This window comes from Lytechinus pictus, chromosome 9 (assembly GCF_037042905.1).
Source record: "Lytechinus pictus isolate F3 Inbred chromosome 9, Lp3.0, whole genome shotgun sequence".
Lineage (NCBI taxonomy): Eukaryota > Metazoa > Echinodermata > Echinoidea > Temnopleuroida > Toxopneustidae > Lytechinus > Lytechinus pictus.
In genome coordinates this window covers 14,693,262-14,713,445 of record NC_087253.1, presented here as the reverse complement: position 1 = coordinate 14,713,445, position 20,184 = coordinate 14,693,262, and the positions used below count along the sequence as shown (strand labels likewise).

Below are 20,184 nucleotides of genomic sequence, written 5' to 3'. Positions count from 1 at the left end.
TTCCTGTCCTTGCATTAAAATCCCCCAACAAAATAACAGGAATATTATACTTAACTCTGTAATCTACTAAATCTTCTGCAATATGATCAAAAACATCATTATGATGGAAAGGTGAGCCTTCACAAGGAATGTATACTATACCCAAAATAAATTCATGAAATGGGAAGGTTACTTTGAGCCAAAGGACAAATTCAGATTTGTAATCTGTTATCACTTCCACATTTCCAACGTAATTACTCTTAACATAAATGCATAGACCATGAGTAAAGAAATAGTCAAGGAAGAGTAGAAACTCAGTATTTTCCAAATTCACAATTTTGTTGACCGAATGGTGACCATCTGAATCTGAATTATTATTATTATTATTTTATTTGGCATTCAAAAAAATAAGAGTACAAACAGATCAGAGACAGTATCAATCAAACTTGTACATGATATAGAAAATAAGACCTGGATGAGAGTTGGAGAGGCTGCCTGGGTATGGAAAAGGCTAACTTAATAGCCATAACCCACAGGTCTTCCTCCCCAAACCTCCCAACCCCATCCAGGTCATAACACCAATGGTGAAAATAAAAAGAAGATATTTAGAATCGGCAAAATACAATGGTCATACATGTAACTTGGTCACTTCAAGCCAACCCCCACAATACTTCCCCCAATCACATCATTATGTATCTAGTTGGGTCAGCAAAATTTCGTTGGGACTTGGGAGACACATCCACGCTAACTTAGTGAAGAGAGTAACACAACGTACCATATACAGCATACTCTCTGTTTCTTAATTAAGCAAATTTTCCTGTTTTGCATTTGAATAGTGCAAGAGCAGAGGAAGTCTTTGCTCACACTGAAATTAAATGCATATACCTCAGATAATGGAATGCTCATGTGACAGATATATCTAAAATAAATGTAATAAAAATTGTTCATGCTACATCAAAAGCATATGTTAATTCAAATTGTGATCTAGTAAATGTTTATATTGGCAATGTACAACCAGTCTTGGAATACTGTGTACATGTACCTCTTAATATATGATATGCCTGGCTATCAGACAGATAAAATTATCTGAATTCAAGCTCAGGGAATACCATTTCTTCCATTTTAAAATGAAAACTCACTCAAGATTTTGCAATTTCATTTGAGAAAAATAATACTTCTTGTATATACCTTAAAGAAATAATTATTCTCATGTATGAAATGCAAACAAATTTATACAAAGAATTTGATTGGAAGAAAAACAGATCCAGACACAGTGTTATTACAAATCATATGTTCTCCGTAAAAAGTAAGTAAAACAATTAGGAACTTTTAATGGTTTAATATGCTTATTTTGTCAATTATAATATATTTTTACAACACTATGTACTGTATATGTTGATTCTCAAAAGTTAATCATGATCATGAATATCAGTAGTATCACCAATGCATTTTATGATATTTATTTTATTGTCAGTGGCTTTTGTGCAATATCCTTGTGAATACAATTGTATTTTGTTCTTTGTACATGTATATTGTAATATTTGACATTCAAACCATATTTGAATTATCAAAAAATAATTAAGAATTGAATGCATGTACAAATAGAGACTTTCCCACATGTATTTGTATCGGTAATGAGTTTTATACAAGGTCCTTTAATAAGAAGAATGATTATTTGTGTTGTTCCAGCATACACTGATGATTTCCCTATTTTAAGTACAGTGGAAGTGAAACAACTAATATGAATTCAATCATTATCTATTTTTTTTTAACATTCATTTCAATGGAGCATGCTATTAGAAACTTTATCAAGGTATCAGTACTATTCAGTATTAAAGGACTATGATACTATCTACTAGCTCAATTGCACTGCTCCCAAAGGAAATATAGCCGGCCACATTCAGTGTTACCAGGATAGTGTAAGGCTTCCCCATTTAGACAGACCGGTCGAAAGTGGTGGGGCCTTGCGTCAGGTCATACTGGCAAGAACGACTATTCATTTCGTACAATGTTGTTCTTCCACCTTTGATCAAAGACCATATCACAATGTGTGGATTGTGGATGGGATCCGGTCAAGAATGAAGCAATTACAGATATGACAGACTGGAACACTACTCCCCCACCTGTCCAAAAATCAACCACGAATACCAGACGTGAGAGTAAACAAAAAGATGTTTTCTACACCGTCCCTGATATTAGTTGAGCTTCTTGGCGCAATTAACTGTATCATGGTCATTCTTACATTCATGCTGTATAAAAATTTAAGAAAGATAAGAGCTCAAAACCTGAGTAATGAAATGGTCAAGAGAGAGTAGATACTTTACAAATAAATGAACATGAATCCAACATGAGGGTTACTAAACTTTGGTATCATCAACAATTTAATTGACTGACCAGGAAACGTTCGTTCCATAGCATACCATATGTTTGTCAACGCAAGTTTTCTTGTTACATGCGTTTGGATAGTGCAAGAGCAGAGGAAGACTTTGCTCACACTGAAATTAAATGCATACCTCAGATAATGGAATGCTCTAGTGACAGATATAACGGTATCACTAAATTCAATGTAAATTGTTCATGCTACATCAAAAGCATATGTTAATTCAAATTGTGATCTAGTTAATGTTTATATTGGCTATGTAAGACCAGTCTTGGAATACTGTATACCTCTCTATATGACATGCATGACTATCAGTATCAGACAGATAAAATTATCTGAATTCAATATGATAGAGAGCTCAGGGGTTACCATTTCTTTCATTTTGAAGAGAAAACTTCCTCTCAAGATTTTTCAATTTCATTAGAGAAAAATCATACTGCTTGTTTATACCACCTTAAAGAATAATTATTCTGATGTATATAAATACAAACAAATACAAAGAATTTGAATGAAAGAAAAACAGATTCAGAAACAGTATTATTACAAATCTTGTAAACATGTACATATGTTCTCCATAAGAAAAGTAAGTAAAATAATTAGGAACTTAAATGGTTTTCCATGTATATGGTTATTTTGTAGATTTTAATATTTTTTTACAACCCTTTGTACTATCTTGATTTTCAAAAGTTTATCATGAAAATTAGTAGTTTCACCTGATGCATTTTATGATAGTTATTGTATTGTCTGTGATTTTTGTGTAATGTCCTTGTGAATATAATTGCAATCATATTTTTTTGTATTTATGTACATATATATTGAAATATTTGACATTTTATAAAAAACATGGTCATTTCAGGAATTTTTTTTTTACTGCAAGACATATTTTTAATAACCCATATTCAAATACAAGACAGGTGAATTATTCTGTCCCCCCCCAAAAAAAAAAAAAATCGTGAAAAATCTGTAACATGAAAAGATTGTGCTGTAATTAAGAATTAAAAACATATACCAATGAAAACTTTCCCACACATATTTCTATTGGTAATGAGTTCCATACAAAGGCTTTGGGAAGAATTATTTGTATTGTTCAGGCATACATTGATGGTTTTCCTATTTTCAGTAAAGTAGAAGTGAAACAACTTTAAGCACTATTCAATCAATCTTTAACTACTACTTTGCACTATTTCTTTTTAATATCAATGAGGCATGCTGCTAGAAACTCTATCAAGATATAATTAATAATCAAAGTATCAGTCAAAAGACTAATATATCATCTACAGATATTTTGACAGTGTAATAAAAATGCAATTTCTTTTTCGGCTTAATTAATACGTGCAAAACTTTTCCATATGTACACGGTCTAATGAATAATGATAATTAAAGATACTGGATGTCTTTTTTCATACATGTAGGATACAAAAAATATTCCACTAATTAACGGCTTACATGTGTATTGCACTCATCTACGGTTCATGCAATATTCCCTAACTCAAGGAATATTTTTTGTATCCCATTCTGAGCCATCCAATATAATATCAAACAAATAATGCACAGGTGTGTGTTAGTAGCAATGTAGTGCACTTGAGGGTATTTCCAATGTATGACAAGCTTGAGGCACTTTGTCAAGTTATTTTGCATTAATTACATTGTGAATACCAAGATGCCTTATCCCAAATCAAATGTATCCACCACGCGCTCCTAAGCACATCAAAATCCTTGCCATGGCCATCTGGTTGAAGGACACCGTGTTTCAAGTGGCATTTAAGTTTTCACATGCTCGGGGTAACATGACGCATCCAATTGGCAGTGCTGCATTCTAAATGCACAGTCCTGCACCCAAAAATGCACGGCTAGAAGGCTATGTAGGATTATTGCATGAACATACGGTGCAATCCCATCGGCTACATTCTTGAACTAGTGATCTACTTTAAAGTGTACAATTTTCACCAATTCAATATATTTCTCATAGAAATTTTGATTTTCACCCCTTTATATTACGAGTACTTTATTATTGTTAAGTTGATGATATATATTGTAAATCAATCATTGGAATTGGGACAGGAGGCTTTATGCCACAGAAATTCAGTTAAACTTTACTGTCCCTGGCGTTCCAATGGTTGATATTTCTGATTTTGTATTGTTTATACTGAAATGTATATTTGTATTATTTGCCGAATAAAAAATAATAAAAATAATTTTCCTTTTACATACACCCTGTATAAAAAAACACTAGCCTCGAAAGCACAATCCCATCTCTGTGTATTCTTTTTTTGACACACACTGTAAATCTGTAATCACAAGCAAAGCCACCATACACTATAGGAATATTATATTACCTCAGCCCGAGCCTTCCTCTCTTCTGCCTCTAGCATTTCCTGTCGCTCACGTTCTTCACGAGCTCGACGTATCTCCTCCTGTCAACATAAAGAAAACATAACAATAACAATCAGCTTTTTGATCAAACGGGAGGTCGGGGGTTCAAACCCGCGTCAGACCAAAAGACGTTAAAAGATGGGAGTTGCTGCTACCCTGTTGGCGTTTAAAGGGATAGAGCCTCGTCGATCTGGCGCTGCACAGTGGCTGCCGGGCCCACGATCAATTGGGCAAAGCAAATTTTCAGAGTATTTCATTTCATGTCTATTTCGAACAATAAAATATGAATTTTCATCTATGCACTTTACAATGTAAGACATATCAACATAGTATAAAACAAAGTAATTGTCAGAATGCAAACTAGCTAAAAAATATAAATTAATGATATAGCATAAAAATAAAACCAAGCATAATCAAATCAAAGTTAAAATACTGTAAGACATTTGTAAAATAGCATGTAAATATTTATTAATTATTGTAAAATTTGAATAAACTAGCAATACATGGAATGATTTCAACATTGTTACATTTATATAAATTATATAAAAAAAATACTAAGATTTAGCAAAGCAGACCCTAAACCACTATCAATATCATTGATGTTTCATTTGGTATTTCAAAACAAAGACAATAACGAGGTATGTAGATTTATAAACAAATCTATTTATAATGAGTAGATAATTACAGCAAAATTAACTTTTTTACTTCACTTTACTATGAATGCCTGCATTAATCTGGTATCTTTATGGGGTTGGGTCTTTCCTGCCTCAGGGCCCGTTTCATATAAAAGGAACTGTAACTCTTGTAACTTTGCCACAATGGTAACTACCATGGTAACAGGGCTCAGCAGCCAATCAGAATCAAGGTTTCCCTGGTAGTTGCCATAATGGCAAAATTACAACAGTTGCAAGTCCTTTATGAAACGGGCCCCAGATCTGGGGACCATTTCATAAAAGTTGTCAGCAATGACAAGTCGACATTCTCCTACAGTTACCATAGTAACAGTTAGAGGTCAGTGCCTAAGCCCATCAAGGATTTGAAAATTTCAGTAAAATCATGAAACATCCCCCCCCCCCGCCCCTATTAGAAATACACAATAGAAATGCATTTAAATATTTTCTGTACAGAAGAAATTAGCAAGGGCAGAATTATTTACAATTTTTATGTATACTGACAGTAGTTTCCATACCTATACACCAACATGATAATTCTAGCAAGAAAACAAACCTTCTTATCTAGGTCCAGCGATATAGAAGTCTTTATTTCCTCCTTTGCGCGTTGCTCAGCCTCGATACGCTCCTGCTCCCTCTTTTGACGCAACTCCTGTCCAATAAACATTTTCAAAATATCATAAGTAACAAAATGGCAAATATGCCAGTAAATTGGTCATTGGGTTTTAAATGCTTCACATAAAATACAAACACACTCTCGAATATTACTTTAAGGGTTAAGTCAACCCCAGAAAAAAGTTGATTTGAATCAATAGAGAAAAATCAAATATGAATAGAGCATAACACTAAGAATTTCATCAAAATCGGATGTAACAGAAGAAAGTTCTGACATTTTCAAATTTTCTTTACATTTCACAAAACAGATATATGAACAACTCAATGATATGCAAGTGAGAGAATCGATGATGTCCCTCACTCACTATTTTTTTTAATTTTTTATTGTTGGAATTATACAATATTTCAATTATTACAGATTTGACAATATGGACCTTTTTGATTGAACAACAAAACATTTTCAGGGAGGAATAAAACCTTGTTCCACATGACAATCAGGAACAAGTTTAAATATTTCATATTTAAAACAATAAAAAAAACATAAGAAATAGGGAGTGAGTAACATCATTGACTCTCTCATAATTTGCATATCACTGAGATTTACATATATAATCTGTTTTGTAAAAAAAATAAAAGCGAAAATTCAATATAAATTTTTCTTATTTTACATCCAATTTTGATGAAATTTACAGTGTTATGCTTGTAGAATTTTTCTCTTTTTATTCAAATCAACTTTTTGTAAGGGTGGAGTCATCATTTATGATCATTAAATTGGATCTTGAATTGAATCTTTTTTTTGTTCTTCTTTTCCTCTTTCTCTTTGTCTATAGATTTATTTCTCCTCATATCATTCCACTATCATCTTCATCCCCCTCTAACACACTCTCTTTCTTTCCTCTCCCTATTTTTCTCCTAATATAACCTTTTCCTCCTCATTTTCTAATAAGTTCAATTCTTCTTTCTTCCTTTTTGTTCTCTGCCTCTAATATTTACCTCTGCCTTCTTTTCAGCTTCATTGAGTGGTTTTTCTCCAAGATTATTATTCTTCATTGCCCTGTTAAAAACAACAATAAAAACATACAATTTATAATTTGCTTTTAAGCTGGTCAAATACAAAATACACACAAGATAAAACTCACATAAATGGTGTAAATAAACTGTCTCACTTCAATAAAAAAATTATGCAATACAAATTTTAAAGTAAATCTGAATCTTTGACCACACAGTGTACAGTTTGTGAAGTAATTTTTTTTTACTATTGTCTACCTTCATGCATATTAACAAATAGCTACCACAATTTTGAATATTACTTGAAAATATATAAAATACAGATATATTGTTTTGTATAATATATTGACTGTGAATAATTTCTTGGTAGAAATCGAGTTGATAAAACTTACGTGGGTGACTTGGGAGTCTGTTTCTGCAATAAGAGAGAAAACAGTAAATCAAACAATAGACAAATAAAAATATGCAAATGTAATTTATAAATTTTTTCTTCAAAATACTTAACAAGGAGTGCACACATAAATCATGTAATATTTTAATGATTTATCACATTTAAAAAAAAATCAGTGAGATCCTTTTTTGCTCATTTACTTTAATATCTAATGATGACATACATGTATAAATGATTATGATTCAGAGAAATGTAAAAAAAAAATTATCTTTCTTTTCGTCTTTAAATTGATTCAGGTTCAAAGAAGGGGGAGTAATCAACTACATCGCTGTACGCATGAACGACCACAGGTTTCCAATACCTGTACATCCTTCAACCCTAGGAGGGGGGGTACTCTGATTATAACATGATACCTCCGATAGGAAAATCTGCATGTTAAAGCCAATCATAAAACCTAACCTCCCAAACTAAATAATGTTTATCTTTACATTATTCTGAACCTAAAAATTCTTTTTAACTCTTACCCTATGCCCTCTGAGATATCAAGACCATAGCAAATGTCATAGGAGCAAATGGCGTGACACCCATCAAACATGACCCTTCTTTTATAAAATGTCTTTGAAAAGACCCGTTTTCCCTCGTGTTTTCTTGTTTTGTTTTTACACCCTGAACATACATGTACCATGCAGATGTCACATTTAATCCAAAAGAAAATCCCCATATAACATTTTGAGTGTGGGTGTGTGTGAACAACAATATAGTTGAGTGCCCCCCCCCCCCCAAAAAAAAAAAAAAAACTCAAGGGCCCGTATTCTGAACTTGGGTTTAAATTAAACCCTGGTTAAAGTTGTGGTTTAACTATGGAGAGCCAATTGGAGCACAAATCCCTCTTTACGGTACACATTCAATATAGTAACTCATATGACACCCAAATTGCTCATAATTGTTTGGGAATGATAACTGAAGTATTTTTCTTCATTATCTATAGAAGCAAATGAAACAAACAATAGTAAACATAAGAAATATACAATATAAACAGAATTTTTGAACTTTTGGCTCCCCATAATTTTAGCACAGAGTTAGACTGTGGTCTATAAAGTTAAACCTGACTTCAGAATATGGGCCAAAGGGTTGGCTTTAAGAGGAGAGAAAGGGGAGTTGTAAGTGTCAAACTGAAAGTCAAACCTGTCTGGCTTGCAGACTGACCTTAATCCTGACCTACTGTGAAACATACCCCATTGGAAATAATTGAATCTGTATGGTTTATAATAGGAAGGTTAACATTTCAAGCATTCCAGAATCAGGCACAATTCTCCATGGAAAAAAATATCAGTACAACTACAAGTGAGAGACACTAGTCTGATTTTACACAGATGTTTGGTAATGGAATGACAGAAGGTGAGAGAACAAGAGAAAAGGAAAAGGGAATGGAGAAGATGATGGAGAAGAGGAAGAAGAACAGAGAGAAGAGGAGAAAAAGAAGAAGTTGAAGGACAAGAAGTAGATGAAGACAAGAAGAAGGGGAAATGGGAAGGAGAAAGAGAACAAGGATGAGATGAATATGATGAAAAGAAGACAACAGAGAAGAAGAAGAAGAAGAAGAAGGAGAAGGAGGAGGAGAAGAAGAAGAAGCAGAAGAAGAAGAAGTGGAAGTGACAGAAAGAGAATTGGGAGGGATGATTTTTCACAGAAGGAACAAAAAGGAGAAACAGAGAGGATATGGGATCCAGGGAGGAGACAGATTATTGAAAATAAGAAGAAAGGAAAAATGAACACTGGGTCGAGGAACAAAGATTCAATAGTGCTCAATGATCCTACCATTTTTTTAATTAATGCATTGACCACTATCTGTACATGTATACGTACAATCAGTCATGAAAATCAATTGCAAAATCATGCAATCACCACACTTTGTATTAAAGTTCCCTGTATAGTAAACATACATGTACATATACATGTAGTCCTGCAAGAGTAGGAGAATTTAAAGGACAAGTCCACCCCAACAAAAAGTTGATTTGAAAAAAAAGAGAAAAATCCAATGAGCATAACACTGAAAATTTCATCAAAATCGGTGGTAAAATAAGAAAGTTATGAAGTTTCGCCTGATTTGACAAAACAGTTATATGCACATCCCGGTCAGTATGCAAATGAGGGAACTGATGAAGTCATCACTTACTATTTCTTTTGTATTTTATTATATGAAATATTTGAATTTTCTCCTCATTATCCTGTGAAACAAAGTTTTATTTCTCCCTGAACATGGGGAATTATCATTGTTTAACATTTTTTTGGTTCAGTCGAGTCGGTCCTTATTGTCAACTCTGTAAAAATGGAAATATTGTATAATTTAAACAATGAAAAACAAAAGAAATAGTGAGTGACATCATTGATTGCATGTGACTAAATTGTGCAAATGACTATTTTGTGAAAAATAAGCGAAACTTTAAAATGTCATAACTTAATAATTTACATCCAATTTTTATGAAATTGTCACCACTATGCTTGTCTGATTTTTCTCTATTGATTCAAATCAACATTTTTCTGAAGTGGACTTGACCTTTAAGGAGAGTTATAAAGGAAAAAAAAAGTGAAAGAGTACAAAAATCAGGGGACTGTTGCAGAAAGAGTTGTGTTTAAACACAACTCAATAAAATCAAGCGTACATGTAAGTCCAGAATGCACACTTTTGAGGTGACACAACATTTTCTCCGGTCTTAATATCTCAGAGGGCAGAGGGTTAGAGTTAGAATTGCAATACAGTTTTTGGTTCAGAATAATGTAAAAAGCTGAGGATTAGGGTTTATTTGGTTTTGGAGGTTAGGTTTTATGTTTACATGTAGCTTTATAACGTGCATACTTTCCATCGGAGCAATCGTCGCTGGAGCAAATGTCATAAAACCGCTTTTGAAGATTCCGTCTTACGAAGAGTTGCAATTGATCCGATTAATCATAACTATGTATGGAAAGCAAGCAATGTCAACTTCTAAAATCCATGTCTGTTCAAAACATTTTGTAGATCTGATGTATATTCATACATTCATTGTTTCCTTGAAAATTCAGTGTGCTGCTCTTTGTTTACAACTAAGACATTGTGCAAAATTCCTGTAAAAAAAATTATGACACTGATGGATTTCCATACAGATGAGGTTGATAAGATCAATCGTAACTCTTTGTAAGACAGGGTGTAATTTTCAGAGTTGAGTTTGATTGCATCTCTTTCTGCGTTCGGCCCCAGGAAAATGAAAAAGAAGAAAGCAGAAAAAGAACAAGGGATAAAAAGATTTTAAAATATTTTTTACATACCAGCTGAACACTTGGGACTATCACATGAGAAGTCTTGGTTGATGGGGAAACTGAGCCACTGACAAAAATAAAAAGAGGAGAAATGTGTTGATTTTACAAATTTCTACAATGAAAAATTAATACATAGACATGTATATGTACAAAGAGGAATTTATAGTTTTTAAGAAATACATGTTACTAATATGGATACTTAAATGGATGCTTCTGAATGCAGGCTTAAGCCTCTGTATTCAGCTCCAAATTTAAATGAATCTTTATTTAATTTTCTATAAGATATTACATAAAAGAATGACATTATCATGATCTATAGTAATCATGCTACATACAGTACATGTATATGTAGGGATTTACAATTCATAAAGTACATAAATTTGCATATGATTTGAATATGATATACTATGTACATAAGGCCTGCAAGAAGCACAGCTTGAAAATAATCAAATTTCAGATTCATATTCGTTTTTTTTTTCATTTTGCAAAAAAAAAATGAATAAAAATTGGTTCAATGAAACAACAAAATATTCACATTTAAAAAAATAACAGCTAAAGGAAATTGCATCAATAGTGATTTTGTTCCATGTGTGTTGTGTAATGATATTGCAAAATTGTGATTTGCTGCTTACAAAACTTAAATAAACAGCTCTTTTTAATTCAGGAAGGGTACCACACATTACATCAATTGGAAATAAATTGTATCAAACTTTTTAGAAAATTTTCCTCTTCTTGTTATGAAGATTTCATGCCTGATTGAACACTAGTATAACTGCATAAGTGTCTCCAATAGGACACTGTACATAACTCTATGGTCCGTAGTCTGACTCTTAAGTCGGGTTTAAAGCTAAATTACAGTAGTTGCAGTAAAACACTGATTTCGTGAGAAAGTCTGTAAAACCAAGGTTAAGTATGACTATATCATCGTGGATCTAGATCTGATACAGTTACATAAACTGAACTTTGTGAAATCATAAAATCTAAGTTGAAATACGATCACACTGAAGATCGCCAACACAGATAGGCACACGTGGGACAGTGTATCATTATTGCTGGAATAAAGACCCGACGGAAGTGACCGAATCCGCGCTTATTTTGCTTATTTCTCAGCAATTACACAATTTCTTCCAGAATCCTTTGGCACATATTTTTTATTCATACAAACAGACACTTGGGTGGTCATTATATTAGATTCTGTAAAAAGTCATTTTATTATTTTCATTACCAGAACTGGAATTTACCTTTAATTTAACTCTGGTTTAAAGTTGTGGTTTAACTATGGAAAGCCAAGTGAGACATAAATCTCACAGTAGGGATTCAATGTATAAGCTCTTTTGACTCCCAAATCATCTTTAACTGCCTGGGAAGATTAATAAGACAGTTGTTTAAAAAGAGCAGCTATCATTAAAGGTCAAGTCCACCCAAGAAAAATGTTGATTTGAATAAAAAGAGAAAAACCAAACTAGCATAATGCTGAAAATTTCATCAAAATCAGATGTAAAATAAGTTGACATTTTAAAGTTTCGCTTATTTTGCACAAAACAGTGATATCCACTATTAACTCAGTGACATGCAAATGAGACAGACGATGATGTCCCTCACTCACTATTTCTTTTGTTTTTTATGGTTTGAATTATACAATACAGATTTGACAGTAAGGACCAACTTGACTGAACCATATACATGTACATGTAGTAGTAAACAAAGCTAATTCCACAAGTTCAGGGAAGAATTAATCATTCATTCACTTGGCAATGAGGAAAAAATTAGAATATTTCATATAATAAAATACAAAAGAAATAGTGAGTGGATGTGCATTCAACTGTTTTGTGAAACTAAGGGAAAGTTCAAAATGTCATAACTTTCTTATTTTACATCCGATTTTAATGAAATTTTCAGTGTTATACTTGTAGGATTTTTATCTTTTTATTCAAATCAACTTTTTGTTGGGGTGGACTTGTCCTTTAAAAAAAATACAATGTAATTTTTTTTTTGACATTTATGGCTTTCTATAATTTTAGCACATAGACCAGATATGTTGTCTAAGTTAAACCAGACTTCAGAATAAGGGCCTATGAGTTAACAAGGACACAAGCTTTTAAATCACCTTTTAATTCATTCCACGCCATAAAATCTCCCATTCACACACCTTTGCTTATTGTGACAATAAACCCATCTGTAAACAAACTCACAATTACACTGGAGTGATTTGCTTCTAAGCAAACACATTCCTTCCCCATTCCAATCCATTCGGCTTGCATGGTGACATTAAAAAGCATAGGAGAGTGTACAAACAGCACCACATTGTAAACAAGCAATATCGTGCAGGGGATTACATGTACATGTAGTTGGAACTGAACTTTTTAAACATAGATCTACAATTTTTTTTTTCATTAAAATCAAAGAATGAGAATTAAACAGTCCGGACAAGAATTCATACACCATACAGTACATGTACATGAAGAGATATCAACATTATACATGTATAACACTGGACTTTATCATGCAATTTTTTTTTGCCCTGAAACTTATTCATGAGCATGCGCACAATACTGGAACCACATTTCTGAAGGAGAGAATTCATGTATTTCTCCCAAAAGTGATTTCAGAGTGTTGTCCTTGAATTCAGATGAAGATATAGGGAGTGTGAATCATTTTGAAGTATCTATATTTTTATACAATACCAGTACTCATTTTGACAGTAAAATTTGCTCCTATACTTCATATAATTGTTTTTGTCATTCTTTTTAAGACTAAACTTGGACTGAAAGAAAGATAGGGGTTGGGGTTGGGGAGAGTAGGCTATGTTACTACATCTCTATGAGCAAAGTACTTACATGTACATGTATGTATATCGCCTTCTCATCCAAAGGGGGCATTAATTCAAACAAATTTTCCATAAATGTATTACAATTAAATTAAATAAGAGTGTAAAGAATACTTAAAATTAGGAACATATCTTCATAAATAAAATGCCCTTTCTGTAAGTCTTCCATGCACATTAATATTGTAACTTTTGTAAGGACACATTTTTTCAAAGAAAAGATGTTTTATTGTCAGAAATGAGAATTAAAAAAAAGATTGAAAAAGTAGTGCTGTCTGCTCAATTTCTCCCTATAAATATTCAAAATTCAAATCTGACCTTTTACTACAGTATAGCAGGAGTATTGCATCAAATCTTTTGACAGTTGGGGAGACAATCCAAAAGCTGCTGTATAAAATTCAACACAGCCCCCCCCCCCCCCCCACCCCCCGATAGATGGGGTGGTACATGTATATCAAGAAGTGTCTTGCCAATCTTCCTTCTATGAATTTGAGAAGAGATTCAAGGGAATCTGGATTTTGTCTAAGCCTAATTTTTGACATAAACCGATTGAACACAATTTTCTTACTGTAGACACTTGCTTAGGTTATTTCTGCAAATAGTAAGGCTCAATGGATTAAAAATTAAACAATTCAAATTGACATTTAATGAGATTGTTATTAAAGATTTCCACTTACTTTGTAAGTCCTCCATCCATCTCGGTACGCTTCCGTTGCCTTTCCTCTTTCTTCCTCTCCCATTCCTCCTGGAAACTCATGATTGATCTCAGTGATGAGTGAACAGATAGCTTAACAAAACTGTTGAGAAAAAATTTAAAAAACCAATGGCAATTATAAATGGGAATCATTTTCATCATCAACATAAAAATAAATCTAGAAATATAGACTAATACATTAGATACATCTATAGTAATTATAACAACTGAAACAATGATTTAATAACAAATATAATGATAATAAAGTTTCTTCTCCTCTTCCACCTTCATCCTCTTCTTCTCCTCCTCCTCTTCTTCTTCTTCTTCTCCTTCTCCTTCTTCTTCTTCTCCTTCTCCTCCTTCTTCTTCTTCTCCTCCTCCTCCCCTCCTTCTCCTCCTTCTTCTTCTCCTCCTCCTCCTCTTCTTCCTCCTCCTCCTTCTTCTTCTTCTTCTTCTCCTCCTTCTCTTTCTCCTTCTCATTCTTTTCCTACCTTTCTATTTCTTCATTGTTTGGCAAAACCCCATCAATTAAGTGACAAAATCAATCCTTTAGAATCAACAACAGTAAACTAAATCAATATGCTTCAAGTTTCTCTAATTTAATGTTCCTCTAAGTTCAAGTAGAAATGTTAGACTTGGGTAGATTTGAAAATAGGTCTAGATCTACATGTAGATTAAATCTAACTAGACTATTATTATCCAAACATTTCATTTCATTTTACATGTTTATTTGCATTATGTGCAGATGTAGCCGGACTGTGCCTGTAAAAATCACCGCCCTCTTCAGGTATGCAAATGTCCAGTTACCACTATATACCCGGGGGGCAAGTCAAATGTATTGCTGTACACATGCGTGACCCTAGTCTTGAGGACTCCATGATGGTGTTTTTTTTTATATTTTGACATATACTTCTTCATCATGGAGTCTTGACACTCTTCCCATAGACGCATAAGAGACTGACCAAAACAAAGATGGATTTCCCTAGGAAATCCATCTTTTAAGATAAAAATCACGTAAATGGTGGTGATTTTATTTATTTTTACACCTTCCTACTAAAATTTAATATGTGATTATGAAAAGAAATTAAGCTCATCAGTTCACAAATGAAACATTAAACATTTATGCTCATGAATAGGTATCTGTTTAGGCAATTTGATGTTCAGCAATATATGTCATATATATACATATATATATATATATTCTTGTTAGTAAATAGGCATATACTCAACAATTTGATGATAAAAGTAAACACTTTACTAACAAGAATATATATATATATATATGATATATATTGCTGAACATCAAAATGCCTAAACAGATACCTATTCATGAGCATAAATGTTTAATGTTTCATTTGTGAACTGATGAGCTTAATTTCTTTTCATGTGCATGCATACTGTAACTTAAGATTGGAGGAAATCATGTAACTGGTAAACACTTTTACTAACATGAATATTAGTATGTGGGACTAGAGTGAAATTTCATGGTATCTTTGGAAGAGTTTTAAAAGGTGAAGACATAAAATATCATCATTGGTTTTAACATATTTTGTCAATATCATACAAATAATTAACATACACGAAAATCAAGTTAAAAATTTATTTGTCCGGGGGTCAAACTCAAGGTCAAAGTAAAGGTCAAAGGTCATGACCTTATAAATCGCTCCAATACATTATTTGATGCATGTTTTGGATTCCTCTCTGAATTTCCTAATAAATGGTACCTGTTTCATGAAAATTGGTCAACACATTACGACGCAGTGGCCATTGAAAGTTGAAGGTCACGCCCATTTTTGTCAAAACAAGGAGAAAAGGGCGGGCCGTAGCGCGAGAACCGACGGACCAATTGGACTTATTTTTTTGTTTTGTACGTGGGCCATGGTGAATTTTATGTGTACCAAATTACAACAAATTCTGAGACGGTCGGGTGCAACCACTGGGTGAATCCAGATGGAATGACCCTATGATGGCAATTCAACAAATACCCCCAACGTGGCCAAAGTTCTTTGACCTTAACATGACCTTTGACCTTGATCATGTGACCTGAAACTTGCACAGGATGTTCAGTGATACTTGATTACTATTATGTCCAAGTTTTATGAACTAGACCAACACACTTTCAAATTTATGGCTGTAATTCAACAAATACCCCAATTTGGCCAAAGTTCATTGACCCTAAATGACCTTTGACCTTGATCATGTGACCTGAAACTTGCACAGGATGTTCAGTAATACTTGATTACTATTATGTCCAAGTTTCATGAATCAGATCCATAAACTTTCAAAGTTATGATGGTAATTCAACAGATACCCCCAATTCGGCCAAAGTTCATTGACCCTAAATGACCTTTGACCTTGGTCATGTGATGTGAAACTCAAGCAGGATGTTCATTGATACTTGATTAACCTTATGTATAAGTTTCATGAACTAGGTCCATATATTTTCTAAGTTATGATGACATTTCAAAAACTTAACCTTAGGTTAAGATTTTGATGTTGATTCCCCCAACATGGTCTAAGTTCATTGACCCTAAATGACCTTTGACCTTGGTCATGTGACATGAAACTCAGGCAGAATGTTCAGTAATACTTGATTAACCTTATGGCCAAGTTTCATGAACTAGGTCCATATACTTTCTAAGTTATGCTGTCATTTCAAAAACTTAACCTCAGGTTAAGATTTGGTGTTGACGCCGCCGCCGCCGTCGCCGCCGCCGTCGGAAATGCGGCGCCTATAGTCTCACTCTGCTATGCAGGTGAGACAAAAACTATACTCATGGGTATTGCATGCCCCCAATGCAGTTAGGGTTAAAAATAATACCACAATCGGGAAGAACCCGAACACTTTTCAGAAACGAGGAAAAGCTTGGGGAAAAAACATACCCTAAACATGTTTCGCTAGTCTTAAAAAAAAGCTTTGGAAAAAAAAACATAACCTAAATATGTTTGACCCCGCGATTGACCATTGACCAGTCTTTCAAAACCACCCCTTTTTTGGGTTCTTGATACCGATACCCTTTTGTATAATATTATTTTTATTAACGAGTGCACGCTCAGCCCGCGTCCAAAACTGAAAAAACACCCCTTTATTAAACGTGTTTTTTGGTCAAGCATGTGTACAGCAATATATTTGACTGCCCCTCCCCCCCTGGAACTACATGTGAATACAAATTATTTGTCAATGTCAGAGCAGTTACAAAATCACTTGCCCCTGGCCCGAGCGCCAGCGGAGCATCAATAGACGCTTCGCCGGATCTCACGGCCCTGCAACTGCAAGGGAAAGATCCTGCTCACACTCACAGACACAGGTGTTTCTCAAAAGTCGAATAAAACGTTATTTACATCTCCAAATCATAAACTTTACACTTTAACCTCTTTCACGCACTCTTATACACTCAAACATGTAATAACAATTCATGCAAATGTAAATTAAAGTAAAACTACACTCACTTTTCGTCTCCGACTAAAGTTAGGTCTAAATTAGTAAATAAGGTCTCAGAATCCGTCTTCTAAGATTTGACGATCGATACAGCACAGATTGTTTATTGATCGAATAAGCAAGACGCGTGCGTACGGTCCGTGGGGCAGAGGAGGGGGGGGGGTGAATGAATATGGAAAGATATTCTCCAACAGGATAGGAGTGATAGTAATAATTGAGTTCTATGTTGATTGCTTCATTTGAAGTACATATTAGGCCTTCCTAGAGAAACTGTCATTTCTAGAGCGCACCTGTTAACTTTCCGCTAATTATCATGTTGATCAGATGCTAAGATTTATATAGCATACATATTTTTTCTTGTTATTACTGTTATTGCTTGAACTAATTTAGTGCTATAGTTAGAGTGAAATTAATCCGTATTCTTCGTTTAATTTGAAGGAATTTGTACTATGTAATTAATGAACATTGATTTAATAATATTTGCTTCAAGGTGCATAAGTCTGCACGAGTTATTGTATATAGTATCATTATTGGTTGATCAGTTGATTAATTTACTTGTGTGTTACTTTATTTCAATATATTTTGTTTTTTTTTAGTTGTGTGAATGTACCAGTATTCGATGTGTTAGTTATATCTTTAGTTTAAGTTGAAATTAGTTAAGATGTAGAATAAGTTTAATCCTCTTAGTATAAATAGTAAGTGTGAGAGAGAGAGTGAAAGTACAGTGGACAATCGAGATACACTATTCTGGTTTCACTCAATTTTCAAAATGAACTTTTGTAATCTATTTGTATACAATTTTTTTTCCCAAATGAGGAGAGGAGCCTCATTTTCCAAAGAAAGGGGATGTTATGTAGTATGTATTTAACTTCCTGTTATCCTTTCAGTCATTCACCTTCACTTGTTTACAAACTCCCCCAATGTCATCTAAGAATCCCCATACCCCCCAAGACCATTAAACTCCTTAACCTTGACCATAAAATGACCAACCCTCAGTGACGTCAGGTTACTTCATGGAAGAAGTATGACTCACACTTCCAGCCCCAGTCACTCGCACAGAGAATCACCACACCCCTTATACCAGAGAAAGTTTGATAGACAGTTACCTGTAGACCAATCAGATCGAGTTTAGAGATCACTCCCACCTTAAATTGTTACACCCCCTAAACTAATGATATAAATAAGACTTCTTGATTATTAGAAGAGAGAAGACCAACGATAGAATACTAGACACACACTGATCCTGACTGACTGACTTCAAGACTTAGACGTATATCCAGTATTAATTCAACTACACTTCGAATCTCAACCTGATACTTCTAAATTATTTTATATTCATCACCTGATATACTCTGGATCTTCATGTACTCCGAACTGTAGCTGAATATTGATGAATAAATACTTTGTGATATTGAACTGCTTAAGTTTCTTCAAGTTTCCTCATTACGCTTCCCATCAATAATCACCGAACCGATCCCAACACGACATGGCGGAGAACCCGGGTCTCTAATTGAGAAACACTTAATTTTTATCATGGATATGTGCTTCGAGAAAAGACTGAGAATTGCTCTCATGAAAAGAAAGTTAAGTTAAGATATTATCTATCCTACGAGTGTCAGCACTGGCCCTGTTAGAACCTGAGCTACATTGGATGACAAAAATCAACGACTACAATTACCGCACTACAGAAACACACAGACGGAAGACAAAGACGGATGAACAGACAGAAGATACAGACGGAAGATACAGACGGAAGAGCAGACGGACGATACAGATGGATGGACAATGGGACAAGGACATTGATGAACTTGACATTAACTGGAAGCATGACAAGGCATCATCATTAACGACATCGACCCAGTCCTGCACCGACCACCACAGCTACAACATAAATCCTGAACTATAGAATGAATGACTTTGACTCTTTCCCTGAATATAATATAACACTGGACATTACTTTAATCGTGCTATTCATTATACTCAATCTTAATCATTCTTTGAAGACATCTTCTTCATCTCTGATCAGTAAGTGAAACCATTTTCTTTATTGTTCCACTGGCAAATGAGAGAGTGCAAGAGGCTATATTTAATTTAGTTTCCGTTACAATGTGTATTGTATTTCCAGTGTACACAGTTTCATAAATTTGTTATAATGACATTATCTTTATCCTTTTGATTTGAAATTAGGAATAACAGCATTTCAAAATATTTGACAAACACTGACTCTAACGAGATTATTAAAATTGACCATGATGAAAATTAAATCACCTTTTTGACTTAAGACGAAGTCATTGACATTGACAATTCCAAAGAATACCGAGCTATATAAGGATTAACCTAGTTAATGTAACATGTGATATTTCATTATTTCTCAAACAATATTTGGTTGTGATGTAATCAAAGTAGATGATATTATGAAGCAAGAAAGTTTTATAGTTCAGTCAAAATCATGATGATGTTGTATTTGGTTAACTTTAACATGTAAAGCAAAGAATTTTCCAGTGATGAATAATACT

At 33.7% G+C, this 20,184-nt stretch overlaps 1 protein-coding gene across 1 annotated transcript; it reads right to left on the bottom strand.

Annotated features, from left to right (window-relative positions):
• Positions 1–1,614: 1,614 nt before the first annotated feature.
• Positions 1,615–17,765, bottom strand: LOC129267681 (caldesmon-like). The gene is made up of 7 exons (XM_054905320.2): positions 17,680–17,765; positions 14,213–14,332; positions 10,721–10,778; positions 7,419–7,441; positions 7,012–7,072; positions 5,960–6,055; positions 1,615–4,773 (listed from the first exon to the last, which is right to left on the bottom strand). The coding sequence occupies exons 2-7, from the start codon at positions 14,290–14,292 to the stop codon at positions 4,687–4,689; spliced, it is 405 nt and encodes a 134-aa protein (XP_054761295.2). The 5' UTR covers positions 14,293–14,332; positions 17,680–17,765; the 3' UTR covers positions 1,615–4,686.
• Positions 17,766–20,184: the final 2,419 nt, after the last annotated feature.